General features: G+C 56.2%; 1 protein-coding gene across 1 annotated transcript in view; it reads right to left on the bottom strand.

The window, feature by feature from the left end:
- Nucleotides 1-19,471, bottom strand: part of STK24 (serine/threonine kinase 24) — an 88,556-nt gene that overhangs the window by 9,512 nt on the left and 59,573 nt on the right. The window contains exons 3-5 of the mRNA XM_062193999.1: nucleotides 12,865-12,921; nucleotides 5,609-5,717; nucleotides 5,124-5,281 (exon numbers count right to left, since the gene is read on the bottom strand). Of these exons, the coding sequence (XP_062049983.1) occupies nucleotides 5,124-5,281; nucleotides 5,609-5,717; nucleotides 12,865-12,921 (324 nt within the window). The remainder of the gene's footprint in view (nucleotides 1-5,123; nucleotides 5,282-5,608; nucleotides 5,718-12,864; nucleotides 12,922-19,471) is intronic.

The raw sequence follows: 19,471 nt of genomic DNA, 5'->3' as shown, positions 1-19,471 counted from the left end.
CACTCACTCCATGGCAGGACAGGACAAGGCTGAGGCACAGCACTGTGGCAACTCTAGCGCCTGGCTGCTCTTCAACCCTCCACAACCCGGAGAGGACTCACCCGCAACCCTCGTGAGCGCCGGAAAGCCGCACCGGAAAGGCCCCCAGTCGGGGAGCCTCCTGCATGCTCTGTTCCCCTCTTCTCAGTCCTTACGCTAAAGAGACTGTGTACAGAGCAGCACCGGGCTGGTGCTGTAGCACAGTGGTAAAGCCACCATCTGCGATGTCAGCATCCCACAGAACATCCCACACAGCACTGGTTCAAATCCTGGTTGCTCCACTTCTGATCCAGCTCCCAGCTAATGGCCTGAGAAAGCAGCAGAAGATGGCCCAAGTGCTTGGGCCCCTCTTACCCATGTGGGAGACCCCTGCACCTACGTGGGAGACCCTGAAGAAGCTCCTGACTTCAGTCTGGCCATTGCAGCCATTCAGGGAATGAACCAGCGGATGGAAGATCTCTGTCTTTCTCTTTCTTCCTTGTAACTCCCCTTTCAGATAAGTAAAAAGTAAACCTTTAGGAATGCAGAAGAAGGAATATTCCTGTTGTCTTTCTCTCCACAATTTGGAGTCCTTGATTGATTTCTCACTAGAATTATTTAAACCATTAGAAATGTGATTTGTTCTAGAGCCCCTTACTCCCCTGAAGGGAAGTGGGCTCCTGGCACCGCGGCTGTGCGGGGCATACAGATAAGCGAGTGGCGAGAACCAGCCACACTCACAGCCCCCACGTGCCCTGGCTCTTTCCTGCTCCAGCCCTCTTGGGTTCCATCAGAGCTGCTGCTGTGGCCAAAGCATGCTGCCCGTGGCCACCCGGATCCAGAGCCCTCGTCCCCTGCCTCTGACGACACCTGCAGACCGCCAGGCACCTCGTGACCCTGGGAAGTCACACACTGAGATCTTGTGCCAGGGGGACACCCGAGTGAGCACACGGAACCCGCTGCTGACAGCCAAGGCCTCTGCTCCACAAGGAGGGCGGCAGGAACAGCACACGGCGGCCTCCCGAATCCTGGCAGCCGCTTATCACATGAGCACAGGAGACACAATATAATTTAAGTGAGAAAAGCAAACTATAGAGAACATCATTCCAGAAAAAACCACAATCAGCTGTCTGCAACCAAGACAAAGATGACTAGATAGGAGCCCAAATCACAACTGTCAGTAGCGAAAACAAAAATGGCTTGAATAGAAGACATTTACTCAGTCAGCTGCAATATTTAGGAACACCTTTATTAAGTAACACGGAGAGGTATGAAAGTTTACGGGCACTGTGGCCGGCCATCTCCACCTGCAGCACCAGCATCCCATATGGGCACCGGTTCGAGTCCTGGCTGCTCCACTTCCAATCCAGCTCCCTGCTGGTGGCCTGGGAAGGCAGTGGAGGATGGCCCAAGTGCTTGGTCGTCTGCACCGGCATGGGAGACCAGCAAGAAGCTCCTGGGTTCTGGCTTCAGATCAGCCCAGCTCTGGCTGTTGAGGCCTCTTAGGGAGTGAACCAGCAGATGAAAGACACCTCTCTCTCCATCTCTCTATCTGTAACTCTGCCTCTCAAATAAATAAATCTTAAAAAAAAAAAAAAAAAAAAGTTTGCAGGCACTGAACAGTCCGACACTCAAGCTAACACAGAGCCGGTGAACCCAGCTGGGAAGCAGGCGGCACATGCAGAGTCCAGCAGCCAGCGGCTAATCCCGCCGGGGTGCACGGCTCTCGCAGTGTTATTTTTTCCATCAATGCACCACCTAGTCCCATTTTCACCATGGCCATGCAAACAGTTATTTCAGAGACGACTGGACACCACAACGACTTGGCCTGGGCCTGGCAGCAGGCCAGTATCTTCCAGATTATCAGTGAAGAACACACCACTGCCTCTGAGGCCGAGAGGCGGTGGCTTGTAAGCGAGTACTGACAGCGCCCTCACCCCCAGCCCAGCCTGCAGGGCATCATCTCCACACCTCGGCCTCACCGCCCACAACTTAGAATTCACACCCAACCCTGCATGAGGCCGTCCCCAGCTCCCTCCTTACCTCACTGGGCTGCCCTGGCCCCGGCCCGGGAGACCAGTGACATCTCTCCTGCACCTGCTCACTGTAGGGGCCACTCAGCACCCCGCAGATGGCACAGTACTTGGCACCCCGCAGAGGGCACAGTACTCAGCACCCCACAGAGGGCACAGTACCCAGGACTGCAGAGAAGGCACAGTACTCAGCACCCTGCAGAGGGTACAGTACTCAGCACCCCAGAGGGGCACAGTACTCAGTACTCTACAGAGGGCACAGTACTCAGCACCCCGCAGAGGGCACAGTACTCAGCACCCTGCAGAGGACACAGTACCCAGGACTGCACAGAGGGTACAGTACTCAGCACCCAGAGGGGCACAGTACTCAGCACCCCAGAGGGTACAGTACTCAGCGCCCCGCAGAGGACACAGCACTCAGCAGCCCATGAGTAAGTATGGAGAAAGGGACAGGAAACGGGCCATGTCTTTACTCAGGCCCGATCCCCTTGCTAACAGAGCATCACAATACTCTCACAAAGAGACTCCGGTTCTCCAGCCCAAGCCCCTGCTCTAGCAAAACCGAAAGCTCCTTCAGGGGAGAGCACAGGTGCCCCCGGGCACCACCTCCCTAACTCACCTTCGAAATACTAACAAGCACCAAGGTTCCTGAGACACCTGGGCAGTGAGCGCCTGGCAATGCTGTTTTCAGACAAAGAACAGAGACTCCCGTAAGAAGCCCTGTGAACCATTCAGGACCGCCGAGCAGCCCAGGTGACAAGGGGTGAGAAACACTGTTCAAGAGGCTGTGATGGTAAAGAAGGTTCCAGACGCCTACAAACAATGCCGGTCTGCAAGCCCGGTCCCTCCGGGGGGTGGGGGAGAAGGAGCGAGACAGACAGACATGGGCAAGGCAGGGATGGTGCATGGACCTAGGACACGCACTCTTCACTTCCCGGTGCAGCCCGGCCACCCCGGGTGAGGTTCTCCACCTGACACGGGCTCAGGAGGAAGAAGCACCACAGAGAAGCGGCTCTGTGTGTCAGCAGCCAGAGCAGCCCTGGACTGCAGTGCAGGTGAGCCGGCGCAGCCCATGGAAGCCCCCTCCGGCCAGCCTCGGCACTGAGACGCCGCTGCAAAGCGACTGCCAGGGAGGGTTGCCGAGTACGATAGAAACAACAGAAGATTTGGCTCTTGACGTGGCTGACAAAGACTGGGTGGGACAGGGTTTCTCGGGTCACCTGCTCCCCACCCAAGTGTGCGCTCCCCTTGAGAACACGCACAGGCGGACAGCAGCGTTCCGATGTCGCCAAGGGCTCTGGAAAGCAGGCTGGCTGGGTTTTCAGGTACTCAGAGAGGCCCTGCATGGAGCAGACACACAGGCAGTGGCTGCCAGACCAAAACCTGTGGTGTGCCAAGCTAGCCCGGCTGATTTGCGACCAACAGTAAGAGGGTGATAATCCTGGCGGGTGCACTAGGGCCCTGGGGTCTAGTCTAAGCCCTGCTGCAATCAGATGAGTGGGCCTCAGCTTAAAACAAAGAGAATGCATCAGGGCCTAAGCTCTCACCAGGTCCCAGAATCACACGACCCCAAGGAACAGGCAGATGGCAGAGGTGCTGTGGAGAGGAGGTTAACCACGGAGGTAACCCAACAGCCGGGGCCAGACACCCACAAACACAACGCCCATAACATGTGAGCTCTACCAGGGGGCAAAAGCCCACCAGCCACGACCACAATCCCAACAGAGAGACAGCCAGAGCTACCCCTTCCCTCCCCTCCCCTCCAGGAATCAGGACAACCTCAACCACAACGTCAACACCCTGTGAGAGCCGACAGCAAGTGCAGGGCCACAGGACCGTCACCCAGGCACTGTGCACCGTGTGTAGCAAGCTGGCCCAGCTAGTAAACACTGAGAACATTTCTGTCTTAAAGGGAGAAGTGGAGTGAGTGAGTGGCGTGGCAATTACAACGCTGCTTGGGCCACCTGCATCCAGTATCCGAGGGCCCAGGTCTGAGTCCTGGTTCTGCCCCTAGCCCAGCCTCCTGCTAATGCACACCCTGGGAGGCAGCAGTGAGGGCTCAAGTCCTTGGGGCCCTGCCACCCACATGCGAGAGCTGCATGGAGTTCTGGGCTCCTGGCTGCAGTGTGGCCCAGCCCTGGCTGCTGCAGGCATTTGGGGAATAAATCCATGGGGGCGAATGGGGGTGGGGGGGAGTTAGTTAGTTGTGTGTGTGTGTAAATATACACAGGGCCCCAGATAAGATGCTAAACTACAAACAATAAGAGAAACAGCGTCTGGCCTGTGAACCTGAGTTAAACATTTGCTGGAAACTCCTGCCTCAGAAAAGCCAATTCCACGGCTCACGCAGGATTTTCACCGTGCACAGGCCGCTCGCCGGAGCAGATGGTGGGAAATGATGCTACATCAGAGACCCAGGCAGCAAGGACGCCCAGGGTTTTCAGTCCACCCTAACAGGCTTCCCACAGGGAGAGAAGGAACGTAGGAGAAACGGGGAGAATGAGAGCGTGGACAAGTGGGAGCCTCGGGGAACCAGGATGCCACGAGGACGGCCAGTCCTCAGCGCTGGGAAGCTGCAGCCAGCACAAAGGCTCAGCTCTGCCAGCTCCGGGCCAGGGTCTGCAGGGGCCCCGCCCCCCCGCCGGCTCCTGTCTGCAGCCGCCCTGTCCCCCCCGCCGGCTCCTGTCTGCAGGGGCCTCAAACATCAGTCTTCTCCAAGGCCTGGCCCACGCCCACGCCTCTTGGCCTTCAAGCCCACCTGTGCCCTCTGCAGACCATGCCTGTGGGGCCCTGCACGGGGCATCTCCGAGGCAGGCTGCACCCATCCCCGACCGCAGTCCCCCTGCCTCCACCGGCACACGCTCCGTCAGGTGTCCCCACCACCCTCAGACCCACAGTGCGTGTGCCGGGGGCTCGTGCACGCAGCAGGAGGCAGAAGGCATGTGGCACAGCCAGGGTCGGAGACCCTCTTTTACGACCTATTTCAAGGCGCCAGCCTCAGTCCGACCACAGCAACTGTGGGGACAGGAGGGGGAAGCCCAGCCCAGGCACCTGCCTGGCGCCCGCCCTTACCTTCGAGTCGTAGGCTGACTGCTTAATGACCTCAGGCGCCATCCAGAAGGGGGTGCCCACGAAGGTGTTCCTTTTGATCTGGGTGTCTGTCAACTGACCTGCCACTCCGAAATCGGCCAGCTTCACCGCCCCGTGTTCGGACAGCAGGACGTTGGCCGCTGCGAAGGAACCCAGGATGTGTGATGGCTGTTACGGCACCGAGGAGACATGCACATCCTCTCCCAAGCTGGACCATGTGTCGAGACAGCCACCATGGACCACGCTGCCCATCTGAGCCCAGGAGGGAGCCCCGCCCCGCAGTGCTCCCCTGTCCCTCAGAGCCCAGGAGGGGGCCCCGCCCGCAGTGCTCCCCTGTCCGTCAGAGCCCAGGAGGGGCCCCGCCCCACAGTGCTCCCCTGTCCGTCAGAGCCCAGGAGGGAGCCCCGCCCCGCAGTGCTCCCCTGTCCGTCAGAGGCCAGGAGGGGGCCCTGCCCCGCAGTGCTCACCTTTAATGTCTCTGTGGATCTTCTTCTCCGAGTGCAGGTAATCGAGTCCTTTGAGGATCTCTCTCAGGATGGTGGCGATCTGAGTCTCGTCCAAAGGGCCAGGCTCTAACTGACGAGAGAGGCAGACACACTGTCACTGAGACGGTGGGGGAACGGGGACGGTGCGGGCAGCAAAGGCAACACCCAACCTGCACTCAAACAGGCACTGCTGTCAACAAGGACAAGCTGCCTCAGGGACCCCCAGAACCGGCTGCGCAATAGCACTGCCGCCGACAGGCGAAGCGGGGCGACGCCTGCCAGAGCGCGGGTGCTCCACGTGGCACCTGCGGACCCGACAGGACAGCCAGCCCAGCCCAGCCCAGCGCACTCTCCTTCACTGACATAGGACACGGCCTCATGGAGTTCATCGAGCAAGTTTTAAGGAGGTCAGTGTGCTTTAGACCAAAAAGCGTGAAAATGTAGACGGCTCTACCTCGGGTAGCGCTGGGACTGACACATGCCCATTTCCTGGACAGACATGATGAGCCTTCCTTGGGTCTCAGGAATCCTTGAGTGACTCCCAGAAGGATTTTGTGGGGCCTAGAATTGGGGGGGGAGCCAGGACCAGCCCCCAACTGCGTACACTACAGTCTGCCTCACGCCAGGCACTCCTTCCTCTGTCAGGCTCACCCTGGTCTACACCACAATCCCCAGACTCTGATGCCTCTCCTGATACCGTGGCCTCACTGGCATGGACACACCCAGGACGAGCCGGGGCTCCCCGGCTTCCTCCCCTCGGGACCCAGCTGCAAGAGCTGGTGCTGGCTTTTCCTGGCCTGGCTTCCTATTAGCTGCTCAGAGAGACAAACGGCCCGGGGCCGCCCCTGCCGGGAAGCACCCCAAACCCCAGGTGAGATCTCTCCTTGGACCGAGACCGCATACGCACACTCTGCTCCCCTGAACTGACATCTCCCAGAGCCGCCTGTCCAGCAGTTTTTTTCAAGAAACACATTTCTGGCCGGCGCCGTGGCTTAACAGGCTAATCCTCTGCCTTGCAGCGCCGGCACACTGGGTTCTAGTCCCGGTTGGGGCGCCGGATTCTATCCCGGTTGCCCCTCTTCCAGGCCAGCTCTCTGCTGTGGCCCGGGAAGGCAGTGGAGGATGGCCCAAGTCCTTGGGCCCTGCACCCGCATGGGAAACCAGGAGAGGCACCTGGCTCCTGGCTTCGGGGCGCAGCGGGTAAAGCTGGTTTGTGTCCCAGCTGCTCCACTTCTGATCTAGCCCTCTGTTAGCGGCCTGGGAAAAGGAGCAGGTGATCCAAGTGTTTGGGCCCCTGCACCCACATGGGAGGTCGGGATGAAGCGCCTGGCTTCAGCCTTACCCAGCCCTGGACATTGTGGCCATTTAGAAAGTGAACTAGTAGATGGAAGATCTCTGCCTATCCCTCTAACTCTTTCAAATAAATAAGTTTTCATTTTTTAAAAAAGAGAGCGAGGACAGAGGTGAGGAAAAACGGACAGAAAAATCTTTCCGTGGACAATTATGGGTTGCAGCCGTGATGAACAGACCTGTGGCTACACCCTCTGAAACCTGGCCAGCACTCCGTCCACCACCGACACAGCCGTCAGAGAGCGGACTAGAGACACACTATACGGTGGGTGTGTCTGAGGGTTTGCTACAGAGACTGGCATTTGAACCACTGGACCAAGAAGGTAGGACCGACCCTCACGCAATGCGTGGGCACCGTCCAGTTGGCCAAGGGCTGGGTGGAAGGCAAGGCGCAGGCAGGGCTTCTCCCTCTGGAACTGGGCCTCCCTCTTCCCCTGCCCCTGGACATCAGAGCTCCAGGCTCTCTGGTCTCTGGACGCAGGGACTCGCACAGCAGCACCGCCAGCACTCTGGTGCTCGGGCTGACTTGGCAGGGTCTGCCGCCTCGCAGAGAGCCCATTCCGGGACTTCTCAGCCCCCGTGATGATGTGCGCCAGTTCCTCCAGCAAGCCCCCTCTCTCTCACCCACCCAGCATCTCCCTGTAATGCTCACGACTCCGATAGCCCTACCACCACCATGTGGAACTCACTTAAAAGGCATCAGCTGCTCTGCACCATGGCGGTCCTCGCTAGCAGGTCACAGCAGGCCGAGCTATGTTCTGGGTCACACACCAGTTCTGCCACTTCTTTCTCTTATTTTAATTTGAATGGCAGAGAGACAGAGAGATCTTGCATCCACTGTTTCACTCTCCAATTTGCCACAAGAGCTGGTCTGGGCCGAGAGCTTCACCAGGGTCTCCCACGTGGGTGCAGAGGCCCAAATACTTGGGTCACTTTCTGCTGCCTTCCCAGGTGCATCAACAGGGAGCTGGATCAGACGCAGTCAGGACCCGAACCTGTGCCCATTCAGGATGCCGGTGTCACAGGCAACAGCTTTAACCCAGTGTAGCACAATGCTGGTCCCCACTACCACCTCTAAGCAGCACAAACATGGCAGACGCTGTCATTAAGAAGACGGACAGGAGAAAGCTGCCGGAACGGATGAGACTGCATCCATCCACCTGTGGGTATCTCCCAGTCTCCTCCCCAGCATCTGTCGCCCCTCTTTCCTCTGCCATGGGCACCCTCAGGCAGGCACACGGCCCCAGCAGAGACCACATACCTGGGCCCTGCGGCGGTAAGACAGGGCACGTGACAGAGCTTCGAGACGGAACCAAGCACACGTGACACACAACCCCTCCTGCTCTTGGCCCTGAAACATTGGCAGATTAACGGGACAATGACTGCAGCCGTGGGAAGCCGACGGTTACAGATGGCAAAGCCACCCCCCCCCCCCCATACAGGTCCATGGCGAGGCTGTGGAACGCTGACCCCCATGTGGGAGAGAAATCCACGTCCAGCTTGTGTGAGACAGTGTTCCGTGCCACTGCACCAGCAGCTTGACCTAAATAGTCCCGGACACCACCTCACTGTGTAAAGCTCACGTCGTGTGCTCATGTCCAAGTCTGTCAAAGAGCGCACTGCAGGCTTAGGACTTTTCATCGCTGAGTGCACAAAGAGAAAAGGATGAATCTAGAAAGACGTGACGAGCAAGCCAGCAAAGAGCGTCCGGCTGCAGAGACGGCAGGAACTGCCATGTGACCAAGACACTCACAGGCATCCCCCATGCAGGAGTCCCAGATAAACTGTCCCGGGCCTCTTCAGAGACACAGAGCCAAAAGTATCAGACAAAAATTTTTATTCAAAGACACAGCCTCCAAATTCATGGTGTCAAGTTTTATGTATGACAATATTCTGGTTTTCAAGGTCTTTCATAAGCACACAATAGACCCTCTCTAAAATAATCCTAATAGTTTTCAACATTCAAAACCGTAATTACTAGGGGTAAGACGAGACATCCAAGGCCCAGATCAGAGGATCTGAGTTCAGCTCCTGGTTCTGGCTCCAGCTTTCTGCTAACACAGATCAGACCCCAGGAGGCAGCAGTGATGGTTCAAGAACTGGGCCCCTGCCACCCATGCAAGAGGCCTACACTGTGTCCCCAGATCCCAGCCTCAGCCCTGGCACAGCCCCGGCTATTGCAGTCATTTGGGGAGTGAGCCAACAAATCAGAGCTCTCTCCCTCTCTTGTCTTCCTGCCTCTGTCTCTCAAATCAATAAAATCTGAAGGACTAATTATATCATAACTACTGAAGTGTATTCTTTCTTTGAGGGTTTGGGGCAAGTCAACAGAAAAGGGAGGAAAGACAAAGACAACAAAGTGGGAGGGAGGGTGGGTGTCTGGCCTAATGAAGAAGACCACGGGGCTGGCGCTGTGCCATAGTGGGCTAAGTCTCTGCCTGCAGCGCTGGCATCCCATATAGGTGCTGGTTCGTGTCCCGGCTGCTCCTCTTCTGATCCAGCTCTCTGCTAGCTCTAGCCATTGCGGCCATTTGGGAAGTGGACCAGAGGTTGGAAGACCTTTCTGTCTCTCCTCTTGTCTGTAAGTATACCTCTCAAACAAGTAAATAAAATCTTTAAAAAAAAAAAAAAAAAAAAAAGCCCAGGCCAGGCCAATGCTGTGCCGTAGCAGGTAAAGCCACCGCCTGCAGTGCCAGCATCCCATATGGGTGCCAGTTTGAGTCCCTGCTCTCTGCTAATGTGCCTAGGATAGCAGTGGAAGATGGCCCTGCATCCTGTGTGGGAGACCCTGAAGAAGCCCCTGGCTCCAGGCTTCAGATCGGCCCAGCCCTGGCCAATGCAGCCAACTGGGGAGTGAACCAGCGGATGGAAGACTTCCCTCTCTCTGCCTCTGCCTTTCAAATAAATAAATCTTTAAAAAACAAAAAACAAACCAACAAAAAACCCACAGTCCCTATCAGAGGGCCTGGGTCCAAGTCCCTGCTCCTCTCCTGATTCCAGCTTCCTGCTAATGTGTGCTCTGGGAACAGCGGGTAATGGCTCAGATACCTGCATCCCCGCCACGCACACAGGAGGCCCAGAACGAGTTCCTGGTCCTGGCTTCAGTCCCTGGACATAAGGCCATTGTGGGCATTTGGGGAGTGAATCAGTGGATTCTCACTCTCTGTCTCCCAAATAAATACATTTAAAAATTAAATAATGAGGCTGGCACTGTGGCGCAGTGGGTTAAAACCCTGGCCTGCAGTGCCAGCAGCCGGTTCAAGTTCTGGCTGCTCCACTTCTGATCCAGCTGCCTGGGAAAGCAGTGGAAGATGGCCCAAGTACTTGGGTCCCTGCACTCACATGGGAGACCTGGAAGAAGATCCTGGCTCCTGACTTTGGATCGGCTCAGCTCTGGCCATTGTGGCCATTTGGGGAGTGAACCAGTGGATGGAAGACCTCTCTCTCTCCTCTGTCTCTACTTCTCTCTGTAACTCTTTTAAATAAATAAAATAAATCTTAAAAAAAAAATTAAACAAGTTGGAAAGTAGGGGGCGACAGCCCAGGGGCCAAGGCTGGTCACAGGCTTGGCAGTGGGCGTGCGAAGGCCAGTCTAGTTCTACCTGTGGGCTGGCACAGCCGACCCCTGGCTGCTGCTGCTCCCTCACTGGTGGCATCAGAGGACCAGGCAGTCAAAGCAGACGCTCGTTTCTTGTCCCAAGGACGGTTTCTGCCCAAGGTGGATGGTGGTTTGCCGGGACGCCCATGCCATATGGTAGTACACGGTGAATTCTGCACTTCCTTTTGTAACGTCGAAAACTTTACAGACTTTACTCCCAAGCTCCTAAGAAAGCAACCACTAATGGCGTTCAGAGACAAGAAATGCTGTTCTGAAGGACTCCACGTCACAAGAACAGCCCTGCCCCAGAGGAAGCTCACTGAAGACACTGTGAATCTCATCTCGCCCATCGCAGCCTGTTCCACATCGCTGCAGCACTTCCCAGGGGTGAAAACTGAAAAGCTTTTGCCTGCAGCGTGTGCTTATACATTTACGGAGAGGAATCAGGGCATGACATACGATTTATCCAGCTATTTTGTTTTCCCCAGGTTAATACATTTTTTACACCGCATTACTTTTTTCTTAAAATCTTCCTGAACGGCATTTAGATCGTTTCTGTGGCTTACGTCAGTGTGCCATTTCCTAAATTGGGTACGTGAACTTCCCAGAAGCACAAGCAGTGAGAGAAGGCCACCTTCCCCGCCAACCCGTTACTGCAGGCTGAGTGCCCTTTACCCAAAATCTTTGGGACGAGCAGGGCTTCAGATTTTGAAACTTTTCAAAATTGGAAATGTTTGCATATTTCTCTTGGGAAAGGCCCCAGGTTTAAATAGGAGACCCATTTCTGCTTCATTTACACCTTCTACACGTAAGCGGAAGGTAACACTATTTCTAATACTCTTGTGCCTCTGACAGCGACCCAGCACGTGAGGCCAAGTGTGGGGTCTCTCCTGATGGCACTTAAACAACTTCAACTTCGGAGCACTGCGCATTTCAGAACTTCAGGCTAGGATACTCAGCATTGCGGTGAGGAACAGAGCTCTCCCTTACAGAGTAACTCCTGTGTGGCCCGTAACTCCTGAAAACCATGCTGCCTTCTGCCCAGTCTTCCAACAACTTTCCATCACGCAAGACGGAAACACTAAAATGATAGATTAAGGCTGCCTTGGGAGTCACTGCTCACCTAACAGCCCAGTTTGTATAGGAAGGGCCGTTGAAGACAGCCGACTATCTGGAGTCACGCACAGCCACAGCAGGGAAAAGATGTCAGTGGCTAACCAACCGTGTCAGTTTTTTAAAGAGAAATCCTGTGTTCCCAGCATGACAGGATATGTCCCCTCACCGGCATGCATCCCATCCAAGCTTAATTCAAAGTCACATTTTACACAGTCAGCAAATCACAGCCCCTGCTCTTAAGACACTCTCCACCCCTGTGTGATGTCCTGTGTGTGCCCTGTGTGCACTGCCCCATGTGTGCCATCTGAGTGTGCCCTGTGTGCACTGCCCGTGTGCCATCTGAGTGTGTCCTGTGTGCACTGTGCGCCATCTTGTTTGTGTGCTGTGTGCTCTTCCTTGGGTGCGTGCCCAGCCCTGCGTGGGCACTGGCGCCTGGTGCCCATGGTGCACCGTCACCTGGGCAAGCAGTGAAAACGGTGTATGCGTGCTCCTTGGCCTGACCCCTGTCCACTTCCTGGCGCCCTGCCTCAGTAGTCACACCGCGTCTCCTCCTCCTGGGATGAACAAAGGACACGCTTCTTAAGCAAGTTACCACACGACTATCTGAAACAAGGATGGTGACAGCCTCACAAAGCTAACAAACCACTTTCAGAAAAATGGCAGCCCGGGTGAGTTGAGCTTCTGGCACAGGGGCAGGATGCCACTAGGGACAGCCAAGCCCCTAGCGCAGTCTCTGGGTTCGAGGCTCAGCTCCACTTCCCAGCTGGTAACGGCTCAAGGACTCGGGTCCCTGCCACCCCCATGGGAGACCTGGAAGAAGTTCCAGGCTCCTGGCTTCAGCCTGGCCCAGCTCCAGCTGTTGTAGGTATTTGGGGAGTGAGTCAGTGTGAAGAAAGGTCTCTCAAACTTTTTAAGACAAAAAATAAAACTTTCGACAATAAAAAAACTAATTCCAGACAAAGGTCTTTATTTCTATTAAAGAATTCATTGGTTTCCAGGAAACAAAAAAACTGGCTTCCAAAGTAAATTGCTAATTTTCAGTAATATGTAAGTAAAAATACAAACGAAGTAGCTTGGCTTCTTTTTCACACAGCTTAAATAACGGAAACAAAGGGATCTGTGCAGGATGACCTTGAACCCAAGCCTGACACCACGAACACAGCACAGCACTCACCAGATCCAGGGCAGAGCCTCCACCGAGATACTCCATGATTATCCAAAGCTTGGTGTCCTACAGAAACACAACGAGAAAGCAGGGAATTATTCCACAAACAAATAAAACCAAGAGTAATTACCTTAAATAAGCAAGGGGTATTTCTCGCTATTACTTTGGAAGTAGAAACTTTTGTTTGTTTTTTAAATATTTATTTATTCATTTGAAAGTCAGAGTTACAGAGAGAGGAGAGGTAGAAAGAGAGAGAAAGAGAGGTCTTCCATTCATGGTTCACTCCCCAACTGGCTGCAACAGCCAGAGCTGTGCCGATCCAAAGCCAGGAGCCAGGAGCTTCCTCCTGGTCTCCCACGCGGGTGCAGGGGCCCGAGGACTTGGGACATCTTCCACAGCTATCCCGGGCCACAGCAGAGAGCTGGATCAGAAGTGAAGCAGCCGGGACTAGAACCGGCGCCCATATGGGATGTGGTGCTTTAGGCCAGGACATTAACCCGCTGAGCCACAGTGCCGGCCCTGGAAGTAGAAACTTTATAAATGCGTGTCAGCAAGGACGTCTGGCTGAAGGTCCGGGCCCGTGTCCCACGCTACAGGCCCAGAAGCTCGAGGAGGGACAGGCACGGAAGGCCTCCAGAGCCCCGAGCCAGGGGAGCCACCGCAGCTCAGACAGGAGCACGGACAGCGCCCTCCCTCCAGGCCAGAAGTCGGCGTGTGAGGCGGGCAACGCTCTGCGGCAGGAGACGGCTACCCCGGCTTCCCGCCCGCCCTTGGCAGGGGGCGCCCACCTCGGCTTCCCACCCACCCTCATTTCACAGAAAGGCAGCCGGCGCCCAGTCGCCCAGAGCTGCCATGCTCACTCTAAGCTGCTGCGGCAGGCCCTGGCCCCACCGCGGTGCCTTCTCCTGTGTCCTGTCATCTTTCTGAGATGCAACCATCTATCCTTGGGACCTCCAGAGCTCTCTGTTCAAAACGCAAGGCCTGAAGCCCCATGCCTTGAGAACAGACGAGCCAGCCCACACCGCCACCACCTTTCTCGAGGAAAGGGCCTCGAGGGAGGGCCTGGACCGTGTGGTCCTGGAGCCAAGCCCTGGGAACTACCTCCTCCTCTCTCAGCTTCAGACCGAGGCTGACCCGAGAGCCTGGCCCGCGGTCAGGCACCAGCAAGACAGCTGGTCGCACCCGGACCCGGCCACGGGGTTCCAAAGGGGCTGGATCAGCCAAGGCGGGAAACACGGCATCTGAGCTGAACACGTACAGATCTCCACTCTCGGTCATTCCCTGAACGGCACAGTGTGGCAGCCACTTACACAGCATCTACGGAATATTAGGTATCTGAAAGTTACCTAGAGATGGGCTGCCGTACAGGGAGGGTGGGCACTTGGCACAACAGGTAAGACACTCTGGGGATGCCTGCACCCTACATGGGAGTGCCTGGCTTTGAATCTGAACTCTGCTTCTGAATCCCCGGGCGGGAGCAGGTACTGCTTCAAGTGCGTGGTCCCCTGTCACCTAGAAGGGAGACCCAGAGTTCCCGGCTCCTCTCTCTGGCCTGGCCCAGTCCTGGCTGTTGCAGGAATCTGGAGAGTGAACCAGCAAATGCAAAACTCTTTCCCTTCGTTGCCTTTCAAATAAAGAGCTGCAATGAACTGACAAATCGATGTTAAAAACAACTTTTAATCCAAGTGTATGGATGAGCAGGCTCTATGGAAACACTACACCATTTTCTCTTCTTTTCTTTTCTTTTTTGACAGGCAGAGTGGACAGTGAGAGAGAAAGGTCTTCCTTTGCCGTTGGTTCACCCTCCAATGGCAGCCGCGGCCGGCGCACTGCACGGATCCGAAGCCAGGAGCCAGGTGCTTCTCCTGGTCTCCCATGGGGTGCAGGGCCCAAGGACTTGGGCCATCCTCCACTGCACTCCCTGGCCACAGCAGAGAGCTGGCCTGGAAGAGGGGCAACCGGGATAGAATCCGGCGCCCCGACCGGGACTAGAACCCGGTATGCCAGCACCGCAGGCGGAGGATTAGCCTATTGAGCCACGGCACCGGCCTACAGTACACCATTTTCTACAGGGCCCTGCACATCTGCTGATCAGAGCACTTGGAGGGACCTCGGGGCCAGTGCCCTGCGGTGACCGAGGGACCCCTGCACTCAGACATCGTGGCAGCTTTTGCAGGAAGCCCTGGCTGCGGCTCTCTGCTCCAGGCAGCACACCGGGGAGGGGGCTTCCGTAGCCCCCTCGCAGCTCGCACCACGCTGATGCTCGCCCACCTCACTCTTCTACAGCGGCCCCACCTCCCAGCCCTTCCGGCTCTCGTGGTCTCTTCCAGTCAGGAAGGCGCTGCACTGCCGGCCCTCCCATGCCTAAGCAGGCTCCACGTGAGCACCTACTGGGCTGGCTTTCTCTCGGGTCTATTTCTCTGTATTTCCCACACACAGCAAGCCAGAGTGCTGGGGACGGCGCCCTGCAGGCCGTGGCTCAGGAAACGGTCACCATGACCCTCGGTCACCACCGCAGTCACCCGTGCTGTTGGCACTTCCACCTGAGGAGCAGCTGCTGCCCCAGCGGCGCCTGCACAACAAATTCCTCTCAAGTTTAAACAGATGCTAAGTCCGCATAAACAGCCAGAGGTTTAATGGATGCAGATTCCATCCGGAAGACTTCACTGGCCTGTCTGAGGTCTGCCTCATCAATACACACCTCATTCAGCAAAACTCCCCTCACTGCACCTGCTGCCTAGAAAAGGCTCAGCTGGGGCCGGTGTCAGATTTCAAACCAGCTGCTCCCAGAGAGAGAATTCCTCCGCGCTGAAGCTTCCCACAAGTACACGTGGGAGAGGGAGTCAGGCCTGGCAGTCCTGCTCCAGGCATCGCACAAGCAACCTGAGGCTAGAAAACTGCGATTCCAGGGAAAGCCAGGTCTTTCTGGATGACACGCGCGGTCTCCACTGCTGTGCTCTAAGGAGACCTGGACCCCTTCTACCGTTACTCCCCCTCATTTCAGGGCAGCCGTTTGACACTGCTCCCACCCCTTCGCCGCCAGCATGCTAGGTAGGCTCTGGGAGCCTCTCCCCTCTGCAGCCAGCTGCAGGACACGACACCTGGACAGCAACCTCCTGCTGGCAGGGCACCACCGTCACCAGGCTGCTCCTTGAAACAGCAAGAGCCAGGCGACCACACACACCCGTGTCTGCCAGCCACCCAGACAATTCGCACACTCTCTTCACGAGTCTACGCAGCAGGGCAGGCAACCACCCACGCCTTCAGCTGTGCTAAGTTTGCCTGTCAAGGGAGCCCTCCCAGGACACGCAGCCTTGCTCTCCTGTGTCTTCCCGAGACCTGCGGGGCACAGGAGCGACCAGACCACTGGACGTCTCCAGCTGGGTGGCTACAAGGCCAGAGCTGCCCCTTTCTGTCCAGCTCCCTCCCGGAGTGGGGTGGGGGTGCCAACTAAACAAACATGAAGTCCGCTAAATTCAAGGACTGAGCAGGACGCCTGATGTCCTCATTGAGGTCACTGCTTCTTAGACACCTTGGCTAGGTCCTAGGACTAACACACTGGCATGTTCTTGTCCCCACTCCCTCTGGTGTCAATGTCCAGGCATTGGACATTGCACTGAAAGCAAGTGCAGCTTGCCTGGCAACCTCCCTTTCCAGTTGCTCAGTCACCCTGGGAAGACAGATGAAGCCAGGTGAGCCCGGGCAGCGCCTCTGCTGCCACCTGCGGTCGGCCCTTGGCTCTCTCCCCGATCCCCAGCACTCCAAGGCATAGCTCACAGCTGCCATGGAGGGAGAGCTGGGGTGGACAGTGGCTACAGGAAACAGCAGGGCAAGGCTGATCCCACAGCCAAGGGTAATAAGCATCAAGGGCAACCCTAAGGCAGCAGAAGTCCAGGAGTAACCACAGCAAAGCGCCTGCCTGCAGGCCCAGACGTCTGCCCTCCGTCTTCCTGCAGACACTGCCACCCACCCTCCACCGGCTCCGCTGGGAATCAGTCAGATGCCTTCTCCTCTCAGCTCCAGATTCTCTGCTACTTTTTTCTTTTAAAGACTGTTTGATTGACTTGAAAGTCAGAAAGAGAGGGAGCAACAGAGATATCTTCCTTCCACTGGTTCACGCAGCCACAATGGCCGGGGCTGGGCCAGGCCAGAGCCAGGAGATTCTTCCAGGTCTCCCACATGGGCAGTAGGGGCCCAAGCATGTGGGCCATTTTCCACTGCTTTTCCGGGCCATTAGCAGGGAGCTGGATAGGAAGCGGAGAAGCTGGACTTGAACCAGCACCCATATGCGATGCCGGCTTTACCCCTACGCCACAAAGCCGGCCCTGGTTCTCTGCGTCTTCTGTTTCCCAAACTCCTCCTGAACCCTAAAGCCACGGGTCCCTGCCCCCCCCCCCCCCCACACACACACACCCAGCACAAACTGCTTGGCTGAATTTTATGGGCTAAATTACATTCTTACCACTACAGGCCTAACTGGGAGTCCTAAAGCCTGGACTTCAGAATGCGCGGCTCAGACCACGGAAGCAGTAAGAGACAACGAGGTCCTTTAATCCAGTGTGACGAGTGTCTCTGTAAGACGAGGGGGGGCCGGCGCTGTGGCTTAACGGGCTAATCCTCCACCTTGCAGCGCTGGCACACTGGGTTCTAGTCCCAGTCAGGGCGCCGGATTCTATCCCGGTTGCCCCTCTTCCAGGCCAGCTCTCTGCTATGGCCCGGGAAGGCAGTGGAGGATGACCCAAGTCCTTGGGCCCTGCACCTGCATGGGAGACCAGGAGAAGCACCTGGCTCCTGCCTTCGGATCAGTGAGATGGCCGCAGCGGCCATTGGAGGGTGAACCAACAGCAAAAAGGAAGACCTTTCTCTCTCTCTCTCTCTCTCTCTCTCTCCACTCTGCCTGTCAAGAAAAAAAAAAAAAAAAAGACTAGGGGAGACGAAGACAGCCACACAGACAAGATCCCACGAACACATGGGGAGGGGCAGATGGCCACCTCCAAGCCCAGCCAGCACTGCGGCCTCAGACTCCCAGCGTCAGAACTCGAGGAAACAAGGCTCTGCTGAAACCAGAAATGGGTAAAGCTTGGACACCCTGGATCAGAAATGCTGGAGACCCGAGGGCTTCAGCTTTAGGGGGCTTGGGGACATGAGTATTTGCACAACTCGTGCCCAATGAGAGACCTTAAGGATGAGGACCCAAGTTAGACACTAAATTCATTTATGTTTCAGATAGCACCTTCCCAGTGTATTTAGTGTGTCTGCATGCGGCCAGTCACCTAAGGTCAGGCGTGGAGTTCTCCACTGTGCTCAGAAAGCTGCAGATTCGGGAGTATTTTAGTTGCTTGGGGGTGCTCAACCTGCACTTGCTGTGGCCACCCCAGTAAACCAAGACATCAGCCATCGGTGAGGGCAACAACACAGCGGGCAATTCTTCCTTCTCATTTGGCAAGGCGGTCCATCTCTGAACTACAAAGTTGCGTGTTTTCTCGGTTTACATCCTTTCCAGTTTTCCACAGGGTATCAAACCTTTTTAGAAGCAGGAGCTTTTAACACATTCAGGAGCCGATTCTTGTGCTTTCTGTCTTTAGCCTTGGCTAGTGTTTGCTTGCAGAAGTTAATCCAATGCAGACTCAACAGCAGTAACAACACTTGCAAACTTGCCCCCAGTTGGGTGGAAGCACTTTGAGAACCCAGGAGTGGAAGCTGGGATCCCCACTATTAACAAAGAGGTTTGGGGGAGGGGGTGAAAAGAGCGGATGCCACACCCTTGAGAGCAGACAGCATTTTTAAGGCAGAATCTGAAAGTGAAGTTCTGCTTCGCATCTGTATCCCATTCAGAGGCCCCCAGATCCCATAACTGGCACAAATGCTAAGGTGGAGATGACAGAACAATAGCAGAGGTTTTGTTAGATCAACCTGGGGGTCCCAGGCTCCCTTGAGTTCTTGGGTTGCTTTTGTTTTGTGTTTCAAGGACCTCCCGGCTCAGCTGATGTGCGAGACACTGGGGGCTACAGCCTGCCCGGCCCCTCACCAGCTGCAGAGGCTCCCCTGGAAGAGTCCACGGCACTCCAGCCTCAACAGCACCACCTCATGAAAACCAAAGGAAGTGGGTCGGGTGCCTGAGTAGTACCCTTGCACTGAAGGCCAGGCCCACAGGGGGCCTGTGACCCTGGGAGACGCGCAGCCCCTGCCTCCCAGTTCCTCTGTACACACGAGGCGCAGAATGCCGGCCCTGCCGGCCCAGAGTTTACTTGTTTATCCCTCTAAGTGATTCGCCCAGGACACAGAGCACGGCGTCCTGAAGGGAAAATGAAAAGGATTAGGCCCAGGCTCTATGGATAATGGAAAGTGGGAAGACAGACACTCAGCCAGCCGGCAGCGGACGCCCCAGAAGAGACTCGGCAGGCTGGGGTTTCCACGGCAGCTCCAGCAGAGAACGCCTGAGCCGCCCCTGAAGGGCAGCGGCTGGGCCGGCCGGGGAAGGGATGGGAGGGAGGAGAAGGGATGGTCCGGGGAAGTAAGTGACCCCGTTCAGCTGATGTGGCACAGCATGAGAGGGCGACATCCTTGGGGTGCCGGAGGCTGACAGAGTGGAAAGTCAACTTAACAAGCCACAGGG

The sequence above is a fragment of the Lepus europaeus genome, chromosome 6, assembly GCF_033115175.1.
Source record: "Lepus europaeus isolate LE1 chromosome 6, mLepTim1.pri, whole genome shotgun sequence".
Taxonomy (NCBI): domain Eukaryota; kingdom Metazoa; phylum Chordata; class Mammalia; order Lagomorpha; family Leporidae; genus Lepus; species Lepus europaeus.
Note: the sequence above shows the minus strand (reverse complement) of the source record. Positions and strands in the feature narration are given on the sequence as shown.